The 12,156-nt window shown below is 43.2% G+C and overlaps 1 protein-coding gene across 1 annotated transcript in view; it reads right to left on the minus strand.

Annotated features, from left to right (window-relative positions):
• The window catches only part of spred1 (sprouty related EVH1 domain containing 1), a 38,534-nt gene that overhangs the window by 7,754 nt on the left and 18,624 nt on the right, over positions 1-12,156 (minus strand). Inside the window, exons 2-4 of the mRNA XM_072689209.1 lie at positions 10,626-10,806; positions 6,205-6,373; positions 2,572-2,618 (exon numbers count right to left, since the gene is read on the minus strand). Of these exons, the coding sequence (XP_072545310.1) occupies positions 2,572-2,618; positions 6,205-6,373; positions 10,626-10,806 (397 nt within the window). The remainder of the gene's footprint in view (positions 1-2,571; positions 2,619-6,204; positions 6,374-10,625; positions 10,807-12,156) is intronic.

Below are 12,156 nucleotides of genomic sequence, written 5' to 3' on the forward strand. Positions count from 1 at the left end.
CGTCTGAAGTCAACTGAAGGATCGTGTTGCTCAGTTCACGGTCAAAAAGTTAAGAGACACCAGAACCAGATAGGACGTTCTACTCAGATAAATACAGATAGAAACCATGTCTTCTCTCCAGGGACACCGCGGGGGCATCACTTCGGACGGAAAGCCGCCACCGAAAAAAGCCACCTGTTGCGGTCACGGTTTATCGCCGCACGGCTGGTGCATTGGCAAACGTGTGAAGCACCAAAGCGGGCTTGTTTTGAATGTTTCCATGCCATTTCTGAGGCAGTGAGCTAGCCGTTCTGCTGTGGAGTGAGAGTGACTAAGTGTTGTGCTGTGTCCTAGGTCTATAACCCCAGCGCTCTGCTGGTGAATCACCATGGCTACATCCTCAGTGCCTCGGTGCATCCCTCCTCTACTCTCCTGCCGCCTAGCAACAGCAGTGCCATTGGACCTGATGTATCACTGATCCCAGGTAATCTCCTCAGGATTCACAGGTTTGCAGCCCTTTCTTCTATGAATGGAGTCAAATTTCAGGAGAATTGAGGGAGGGGGGGATAAATAAATAAAAAAGGGGCAAACCTGCCCTGGCATTTTGGGAAAATTTGCATTAAAAAAAAATAAATAAATAAATAAGAGACAATAAACGGGTCACCTGTCTTAAATATCAGAAACATTATTGCGCATTCCCAGCAGCAAAAGGGGAGGGGGCAAAAACCTCATAATTAGTTAGCATCCACCTTGGTCATGGCAGTGGCCCCTTTAACAAACATCTGTCCTACAGAAAAAAACGCTGTCTATTTGGAATGCTTTGGAGCCGGGGACCAATGTTTAACATTTGGTACACTCTGTTCATTTATTTAAGTAAATGATCACCTTCTTCATGGAGGAGAACAAGTTTGATGTTTGCTGCCTATCTAAACAAGCAATAAATGAGTCCCATTAGATCATCAAAAGGGAGGGGGGGGGTCTACTACTTTTGAAAATGGTCAGAACAGTCAGTCAATCTCGTTCCAGAGCAAAACTCCAATAAAACCAACATTCAGTTTTCACAGTTTAACCACTAAATTTGCAGGCAGTTAAAGTTAAAAACAAACACCTGTTTGTTAACAGGTAAGACACGATCTTTCCACCTCTTTAACTGTTTAGGAGCTCCAAACTGAGCAGTCACACATGGTACTTTTAAACTGAGCCAATGATCCCAAGCTGCGTAGACGCTAGGGGCGCAATGGTCTACCTGTATAGATCGAACATTTCCCCAGTGGACTAAAAAGATGGTGAATGCAGAGCCAAATTTCACAAGTTCCACCTGGAAACCTTAAGCTATAGACCCATTAGCAAGTCAAATTTAAATTTGCATGGTATTGTGGGAATAGTAGTGGAGCATCCTAGCATCTCCCCCTTTCCAAGATTTCCCTTGCCCCGTTCCTACAGTCTATCTCACACTGTTCTGTTCGCAGTGAAAGCAACCAAAAATTAAGCAAACATACATAAAATGTTAGTGCTACATATTTGTGCGGGTTATTGGCACTGGTGTGCTGCAGTTGTAGACATGGGGCTGCTTCCTGATAATCAGTATACCAGTGCCATCTCACGTTATAGCACGAACCTCTTGTGTATTATTGCAAATCACACCACAGCTTCATTAGTAGTAGATTTTAAGATAGAGAAGCTAGACATCAATAAACGACTTGTTTATCAACAAAGTATCCTAGAGACAAAAAAGTCCCATTCCATCAGTCACCCCACTGATAAATCAGCAGCAGCAGACGGTGCCCTTCAGTCATCATGGTCAACGGACAGTTCATATTTTGCAAAAGCCAAAACATTAGGCGATGCTAAAGGTTGTCAATCCCATGGCTACACACACCACAGCGTCTAGTGTACTAGTGTTTAGTGTACTTGCGTGTGGTTTGGGACGCAGGGGGTAAGAACTAACTGTATAATAAACAATTACAAAGGACCCTGCAGACCTTAATGCCTTTTTTCATTTTACTTCAAATCAATCAACAGATGAGTGGATCAGAGGAGGACGGCATGTCGGTGCTGCTGGACAGTCGTCGAGTGTGTACCCGGAAACACATCCAACACGCTAACATTTACACAATACAGGCTGCACCGGCTGCTTCAGTAGATTGGGATACCGTTACATAGCAGATCGATTTTAAGTTGCTAGTTACAACCCAAATAAAAGAAGGTAATCAATTTTCTGAGTTTCCAAAACAGTATGCAGCCACATTTACAGATCTAGTCCATAAGGCAAATGCGTTTGAGGCAGCAGAGATCTAGTCTACACGGAGAGAGAGACTTCATCACCACACATTTGCGAAACTGAGTCAGATATCTGTTGACTGCTACATGCTTCTGCCATACCAGGTGCCGATTTTCATTTCACACGACATTTGCTAACGGAGGATGCAGAGTCCTTTGATTGGTTCAGACACCGACCACTCAAAACGAATGCCAAATGACTAAGGGGCGTTAGGCAACCGCTTATTTTACCACAGTGTCAAACTCCAGCTCAGTTTGCTCAGTCCCAGCCTCTCTGCTACCCTTCCAGCATTAACCTTGCATTCCACTCACCTGTAATCCATCTTCCGGAGTGTCTGAGTCACTGTACACCGGACAGCCTGCAAGGAGAAGAGGAGAAGAGGAGGAGTGGTGAATAAATGAGTCCAGCACTCAGGCCCACATCAGAGGCCACTGCTGGAGTGGCTGGACACAGTGAGCAGTACTAAGTCCAGGCCACTCCTGTGCTTGTGAGGAACACGGCACCAAACATTTATCTTTGCAGGAAAGTCCAAACCTTAGCGGACATTCTCAAAAGGACGTACTGTATAGTTTAGCTGTGCAGCTCTAAACCAACCATTAGCCGCTGAGGTCTAAAATTACAGTGTGTTAAATGAGACTGGTGTCATGAAAAAATAAAAACCAGGTGAGAGGAGAAGACCAGGGACGCCTGTTTTTTTATTGAAAAGGGCAGATAGCTTAGAACTAATGTTTCTCTTCCGACTTAACCAGTTCTGATAAGATCACTCGAAACCACAGCTGTGATCGTCACTGATGTCGTAGAGATTACAGAAGGTCTGTAGCCAGCTCCACACAAGAGGGAAGGTAAAGAGGAGAAAGAGAGAAAGATGGAAGGATTGAGAGATAGACAGAGAGTGCGAGAGATAGAGCGAGAGCAGTGTGCATGGGAACAGCTTCGAGCTTCCTACAGCACGACTCCGCCAGTGCCAGGCCACAGTGCTGGATGAGCCATGTGCCTGGTTGCCATGGCAACAGAGCCCTGCATAGCTGACACACTGCGGTCCGAGCAGTGGAGCGATGCAACAGGAATACAGAGGAACCTGCGCGAGGCATTACACAACACGGCCGTGCCTGAAATACACAAGAGCAGCCCACCCCATCTGCTGAGTCTGCTCTGCCCTAGACCCTCCAGAAAATTCCACCCAGGCTCACAGACATTAAGAGACTGTACACGAAGGACCGGCAAAGATTAGCTTACAGCTGATCCAACGGGACTACTTCTCAATGGATGCCAAGGATGCATTTAAAGCGACAGTTTAAAGTGTTTCCTTTCCTAAAGTTGTAGGTTAGATGTACACTAATCAGCCATAACATTAGCACCACTTGACGCCATAACAGATCTGACCATTTGAGGCATGAACTGCACAAGACCTCTTATTGTTGAACCAAGACGTTAACAGTAGATCCCTTGTAAGTTGCGAGTTTGGGCCCTCATGGACCATATCAATGAGCGTTAGGTGCCCATGACCTTGCCCGGTCTTGGAGGACCTTTGGTAAGTACTGACCACTGCATACCAGGAACACCCCACAAGACCTGCCTGATGTTTTGGAGTCATCTAGAAATCACAATTGGGCTCTTGTCAAGGTGGCTCAGATTCTTACGCTTTCCCATTATAAGTAATGTACTTAATGGAAAACAAAATAGGCAGCGATGTAATTATAGCATTGTATAAGAACAGTATAAGAAAGTTCTGTCATGTGTTTCTTCTTGGTCGTGTCAATATTGCAGTGGTCGCGTTTTTTTGCATGAACTATTCGCTACACTGCCCCCTCCGTTTTATAGTGGTACTGCTCGGTTCAGTCTGTATCCGTAGGCTTTCAGCGAACAGAAGGTTCAGTCTGTATCCGTATTTAAGGCTGAGCATCGATGAGCCTTATGAGCGTCTGCCAAACGCTTTTACATAAATGTCAAATGTAAACTCTGAATGTCACCATAGAAATTATTGGAAGATAATTATGAATGAACTCTTTACATAGTTTAGTAACATCAGTGCACAGACAGCTCAGGGGTTATTAGCACATTAGCACAAGCTACTTCACACCCTTTGAGGCCCTGCTCACCGCAGGTCCAAAGAATCAAGAAGATAAAAAGCCTAGAACAGAGTTGCATAACACAGTTGTGGTTTGGAGGAGTCACTCTTGCTACCTCTGACTTTTGCTAAGAAATACTACCAGAAGCTGTGGTGTCAAACAAATCCTCCCCCAGTCTAATTCGTGTTCTTCTCTCTGCTGGAGAGGCTCTGTTCACTCCCCAGACGTGGCTTGCTTACACTGAACTAATTTCTAGGCAGGTTCCAAGAGATGTGTCAAGTTGTGAAGATAATTGAAAGAGAAATGTGTATTCTGGTCTTTGAGGTTCTCATTTGGTCTGGAGTTGGACTGTACCATGTTGTTGGAGCAAAGCACACCTGCACATAGTTAGAAAGGAGTTAACGGAGACTGTTCACAGGGTCTTTCACAGAAGTTGGACACCTCAGTATTTTGATCAAAACAAACAGGCTTGATCTACTGACTCAGATGTTGGATTGTTGTTCTTTACCTGGATAGACGGACCACACAGCCAGTGAGATGTAGAGACATGCACAAAGTAATGTGTTCAGAAACAGTGACGGCTGACCAAGAGCTTCAGGGATTTCGTATAGCTATATCTGAGCAGATTGTTGCTGTCACAACAAACCTCATAACTCCAAAATGGAAATAACTCAGCCAAAGGAACTGCGTCTAACTTTAACGTAGATTCAGCAACAAGATCTTACACTTGTACTCTTAAGAGTTGGTTGACTTGAAAAAGTTCTACGGTTCAAAAAATGTCTTTTCATTAACTAAGATGAGCCTCTAAATGTAGACTGCTATTTTCAAAGTACTCCAACCATCCTACAACCTTCTTAGAAGACACGCACAGCTAACTATGACACCACAGAATGAGTATGTGCTGTTTCAGGCACGATTCTGTTACAAGATCAGATCAGATTAATCACCCCCACCCCGGTTTCATATCCAATTCAGCATTTTCTGCCAACATCAGCCCGATTCCTATCTGCATTTGTTGTGAAAAGTTCACATAGTGAAAGGACAGCTGGTGTTTTCATAACAGAGTATATAATTTTTTTTTTTTTTTTTTAAATAGAGGTTTTGATATGACGCATTAATACTCATTTTAGATGCTTATAAATCACCTCTGTTGCCATTTGTATGTCAATTGTACCCCCCCCCACACACACACATTCTTGTATCTTGTAGTTACTGGTGCAATGTTTTAAGTAACACCACAGTCTGGACAGAACATACTTTATCTATATGTTTGCAGACAACCCTTCTAAGCCCTTCTAGGTACAATCAATGCTGACACAGATGTGCAAATGCACACATACAGCTTGTCTAGTGCCTTTGGAGATGTACTGCCAATAGAATAGGAGTCTGAAGCAAATAAACCTGAAGCTCTTGACACTATACCTAATGAGGGGTATAAGGCTTCCCAGCTGTGGAGCAGTGTTCTTTACAAGGATGGTGCTCCATCCAATACTTCTGGAGATGGGCATAAGAAGGGGTGGTGATCATCTAACATCCTGACCTCACTAATGCTCTTGCTGTTGAATGAAAGAAAATCCTCACAGCAATGCTCCAAAATCTAGTAGAAAGCCTTCCCCTGCCCCGTAGAGACAGTTAGTTCTACAAAAGCAGGATTTTGAGGCAAAAAAGGTGGCTAGTTGCACACGTCAGTCTGAACTTTCCCTCAGTCGAGAACATTACATATGATAGGTGGATTCGGGTGGATAATTGAGTTTAAAAATCAATCAATAAATAAATAAAAATGTCCCACATTTTGGAGATATGAGATTTGTGCATGACAATGACACATATGCACACACCGTTTTTAAGATGAAAAAAATGTAAGAGAGCGCCAACCTTGCTTAATGTCCTCCATGGCCCGCCGTATCCCCCGGTCAAAAGCCCTAGCATCAGCTGGACTCTGGAAAGTCAGTCCAAACTTCTTGTTGTCAATCCTCCAGTGGTGGAAGATAGGGGTGACTTTGTTGTAGACTAGGTCCCTCTTTATGTTGCACTCCAGCACAACCTGATGGAAAACAAACGAAAAAAAGGGTTCTGCTTATTTAGAGTAGTACAAAGACGTCGTCAACAGCAGATCAGGAAACATTCATTAGGACATCATGAGTTTATTATTACAATCCAATAGGAAATACACAATTTCCACAATCATAGCTGGTGCAAGTTCTCCGAGCCAAAGACGGAGCACATGCAGTCACGGTGAAGTGAGAGTGAGTGCTCAAAAGAGTATTAATAATAAGGGCCTTTGAATGAGCTCCAGGCCTTCCTCTGAGCAGATTAAATGAAATGAGAGACGCCCATTAGTCTCTAGGGTTTGAGTGTGAGTGGGGGAGAGAGAGAGAGCGAGAGAGCGTGAGAGCAAGAGGAGAAAGAGAGCAAGAGAGATTATATGAGAAACAGAAAGGCAAGATAAAATAGACATTTTAAAAGATACAGCTGTTCCTAAATGCAAATACTCCTATTTCTACAGACTCATGGACACACAGGCAGGCGTTCCTGATTTACAGCATATTCGAATTAGTGGACAAAAGTGACAGCAGTCATTAAGGCCTATGCCTACTGCCATAGCAGGACTAGGGCCTGATTGCCAAGGTGAGACTGAGTGGAGCCTCAGCGAGACAGATGAATGCAAACAGTGGTGGAAGTAACCCAGTTACAGGAGAGGCCGGCATTCAACTGCACATTCCAGCAGGCCAGGCACGATAGGTTTGAGAGGAGAGAAAGGTAAGCAAATGGAGATAAACAAACATGGGGGAGGGGGCAAACGGGAGGAAAGGGCCGGACAGGAAAGCATGAAAGGAAGAACGACGGAACGTGATGAAAGGAAGACAGCGGCGGAAGGAGAGATATGAATGGAATTCCAGTCCAGCGTGTGGAGCCCTCGTGCTGGAGCCACTGCCGAAGCTGTGCCACATAGAGAGAGCGAGAGAGCGTGTGAGAGAGAGGGACAGAGACAGGCTGCTAACGGTGTGAGCCTGCTCGACAGAACAGGAGGGGTCGGGAGGGGAGGTGTTCCAGGAGATCTGAGCAGAAGGCAGGCCCACCCTGCCCTCAGCATGGCACACACACGAGCCTTGCTCCTTCCTCAACGTCACACCACAGTCTTCATCTGCTTAAAGAACAGAGCTGAACCGCTGCAGGCACTGCAGTGATTTGCACACTCTAACAGAAATCAAACCGTCCCAATTAATAAAGGTTCGACCTGGTTACAGATAGGATCACAACCTGTAAGAACTACTCTCTCCTCCTCCTCTACTCTGCGAATGGCAGTGTAATTCAGAGGCAAATTGAAGCTTGTCTGTAAGGTGGTTGAGTAGAGTGAGAGCAGAGGCACATTGGTGGGCTATATTCAGCCTGTGCTGACTCATCAGTACACTCTGTGCCGCATCGTTACACTTGTAGGCAGATCCCCTCCAACATTACAGTCACCACCATCTTTCTCTATCTCTCTCTCCCTCTGTCTTTCGATGCATCCCAGTAAAAAGCCAGATCCGTGTTAAAGCCCAGTCCACCCCCCCCCTTTAAGCTTCTCTGTAAGCTCTATTGTAGTATAGATCTGATTTAACAGCCTGGTTAGCTAAACAACACTGAACCTAATGTTTCAGAGTATGAACGCTACAGGGATGTTCATTCTTATTAATTCTCACATTTGAGAACCCGCAACAGTTAAGGAAAGCATAACCACAGACGAAGGTGACCGCACTGGTTCCCAGAGGCTCAGTATCGTACTTTTCACCCAAAATCAGTATTTTTGGGCCTCAGTCTAAGAATACTGGTAGAGATGATCGGCCATAACATTAGCACCACCTGCTAATTTTGAGTAGGTCCCCTGTTCTGGCACCACAACAGATCTGACCATTCGAGGCATGGATCTATGTAGGCGCCCTGTGGTATCTCGCACCAAGACGTTACAGCAGATCCTTAAAGTGCTGAAAGTGAGGTGGGGCCTCCATGGATCGCATCAATGAGCCTTAGGTGCTCCTAACCCTGTGGGTTTTCACAGGATGTCCTTTTTCTGACCACCGTCTAGCCATCACAATTTGGCCTTTGTGGGCTTAGATTCTTATGCTTAACCATTTCCTTTGCTTTTAACACATCACCTTTAAGGACCGACTGTTCACATGCTGCCTAATATATCTACCCCTTCACAGATGCCACTGTAAATAAAGAGAATTGATGTTTTTCACTTCACCGGTCAGATAATGTTCTAGCTGATTGGTGTATATGTACCCTTAATCAGTGGATCTCCCACCCTCTTACCCCTTTGTAAAAATGCCCATTCAGAGGCTGGTTTAGAAATAATGACAAATAAAATACCCTTAATTTCATTAGCAATTGAGTTACAAAACACAGCAGAACTGAATTTTCAACCTCTTGGGGCGCAATAGTCAGGTTAGGAACAGCAAAAATGCCATTTATCAGTAGAAAAATGTAATTAAATGATATACGATATATATACTCTCTGTCAGGACATCTATTGTTTAAAGCAGAGGTGGGCAATTCCCTGCTCTAACGGACCTACCAAACCTAGCAATTACCAGGTGATTTGAATTGGGTATGCTTGTGTAGGAAAAGCAAAACTATGCAGGAATCTGGGCCTCCAGGATTAGGACTGCCAACCCTACACCTAACCTGATTGAGTCTAAGCTTTCAGCCAAACATACAAGATTCTTTTTAAAAACATCCGACAGCTTTTCAGCAATTCGGTCAGTCTAAATAAAGCAACGTGTTTCCTTTAAAACAGCAACAGGCAAACAGACATATGCTCTCCACTTTTCTGTTCAGTGTGGTTCAGATGGGAGAGTTTTCCCCTCACAAGCCAACACCCAAAATGCAGCACCCTGTAGTGCAGAAGGCTCGTAAATCTAAGTGTTTTTACATACATTAGCTGCTAGTTTAGTTGATAACTGGCTAAGCAGTAGAGATGTCCATTAATGCAATTACATGTTTGTGTTTGATGTAATTAATACAGACCCATTTTTATAGTTTATGCTGCTAATTAACCCTGAAGCCAAAATTGTTTTTAGCAAGAGTTTCTATAAGGTTACATTCTGGACTGACTTGTAAAGTTTGGTAGAGACTTTTTTCAAATTACCATTTATTTCAGAGAATAGTCCACCAGTTTGTACAGAAGTCCCTGTAGTTACTGAGTATTGTACTGGAGTGTGTTGAGGGGTTAAAGGACTGGAATCACAGATGTTATGTAAACTGTAAAAGGTGTCCATACTGCAAACTGTTGGGTTATCTTCTGTGAACGCTCCCTAGCCAGCATGGACTGTGAATAATGGTCTTTACTAGTGCCTAGAAAACATCAGAGGGTGCTCCGTCAGGGCAAGGTAAAAACAAAGGATCTGAAATGGACAGGACTTAAAACAGGTTGGATTTTACAGACTTGCAGACTTTCTTTGTGACTGCTTAATATTTGGCTGCTTTGAAATTTCAGTATGGGAGATTTTAGTGGGAAAAAAACCCAACAAGCTTTTGTGGGGGCTTAATATAAAATGTGCACCCATTTACCCATTTATTAAAACATAGCATTGTTTACAAAAAAACAAAAAACAATTAAATAAAACAAAAATAATCCATTTAAAATGTAGTGTGTGTGTGTATATATATATATGTGTGTGTGTATATATATATATATATATATATATATATATATATATATATATATATATATAAAAAATGTTGAATATACTACATTTTAAATGCATTATTACCCCCCCCCCCCTTATAATCCAGTAATGACGTCTATGACTCCATTTTTAACAAACAATTTTGTTTAATGATTTTAAGGGTCCTAACATGGAGACAGCTGGGACGGCACGTTGTGATGTGCCCATATCACATAATTTGGCTGAGAAAAAAATAAAATAAAAAAGAGCCACAAAAGATTCCTTCATTAGTGAAAACATTACTGGCAGTGGTTTTGTGACCATCACCCCAGAAAAAGTAGATAAAAAAGGAACTTCTAAAACCACCGCTCCAATCTGCTCTACATTAGTCTGAGCAGACAGAACTCCCACATTCTCTTTTTCCCAGCAGCTTGTCTCTTTTACTGATGACATCACTCTGCATCATGCAGCGCGCTCCTATTTTGAGCTACCTGCACTGTGGACGAGCGCCAACCAGCCACTTCCTGTGAGCGCGGGGTGTGATGATCTCATTCTACAGCTCCTTTCAGGAGGATATGCGTCACAGCGGGGTATGAGTCCATAATGGCACAGATTTAGGGCTGGAAGCGGATGTGCCGCTCTTACCGATTTGTCTTTGAGACGCTCCCCCTGGATGAGGAAATCCACGCCGCTGGAGCTGTCCGTGTCTGGCCGGCTGACTTTGTGGACTGACACACAGCTGAGGCCTCCACCTCCCAGAGGCAGCCATCCGCCACTGGAGTCATCCCGAGTCATGACCACTGCTCTCACACGCGCATAACTGTCACTGTGGAGGCAAAAGACACGCAAACAGGTCATTACTGAGGGATACATGACATGAACAAGATGTACAAGATGTATGTACCAGACGTATGGTTGGAGTAATTATTGCTGCATGAAGACACTGTCAATAATGAGTAAAACAGAGTAAATGATTTAGCAGTCAAATTACTTCAATAAATCTAGATTTCACCACGTAAAAAAAAAAAAAAAAAAAAATCATGTAACTTGTTAACCGATTTTTGAAACAGATGGTGGGTTGGTGGGGGGGGGAGGGGTTGGTAATGCAATATAAAACTTGACCAATCAATTCCGATATCTCAACAGTCAATAAATCACCCACAGAGAGAGCACTGGAGCATTGTTTGATGTGGCCTAAACCTTCACCTACTACAGGTAAGTAAGGAGCAGACAGAGCTGTCTACTATTCTTTCGATTAGATAATAACATACCGACGTTAGTCCGGAAATGACAAAGGTCACAGTTTGACGAACGCAGCTTTTTATGGATCCTAGTAACGTATTAAGAGACAACAGCCTTCCATTACACTTCTCTGTAGCGCAGTGAGCTTCAGACAGAGCTTTTTTCTAACTGAAATATTCCTGAAGTAGAGGACATCTTTAGTGCAGACTGGTAACACACACACACACACACACACACACACACACACACACACACTTTAGGCACCTAAGCACATGGTTTAACGTAAGTTAAACATAAATATATACATAACAAGAATTTCTCATTTTGAATAAAGTAGCCAAGTAGTACCGTCTGGCCGAGATCTTGGTTCGAGAAAGCTTGGTTCCTAATCAAGCTAAGCTTTCTAGCTCGATTCTAATATCAAATCTGGAACAAGCTAGAAAGCTTGATTCCAGGTTTCTCCCGGATGCCCCCAACCAACATGTGGTTGTGTTCAATTCCATCAGCAGCTGACCTGATTTAACGTCATTAAGCACCGTTTACCAAACCTATAATTACTAATAAATAATAAGAATGACTAATTTCTATAAAATGTTAATTACATTAATTCTATTAGTTCTATATTTATTGTAATTGTCACATAAGTACTGTATGTATGTACACTATGTGTCCAAATGTTTGCTACTTTAAGTTGCATCCATTGCTGACAAAGATGTGCAAACGCACACACACAGCTTATATGCACGGAGTAGACAAGTATTGCCAATAGAATAGGACTCTCTGGAGCAAAAACACTGCCACTATGCCTAATGCCAGGAGTGAGCTAGAGGGGTTTATGATACCTTTAGGTTTTTGATACCTAGTCAAACCTAAAAACATCATGATACCGATAACTGTTTTCCAACAGTTTTCAGCTGGTCATGATCGGGATAGG

The sequence above is a fragment of the Salminus brasiliensis genome, chromosome 10 (genome assembly GCF_030463535.1).
Source record: "Salminus brasiliensis chromosome 10, fSalBra1.hap2, whole genome shotgun sequence".
NCBI lineage: Eukaryota > Metazoa > Chordata > Actinopteri > Characiformes > Bryconidae > Salminus > Salminus brasiliensis.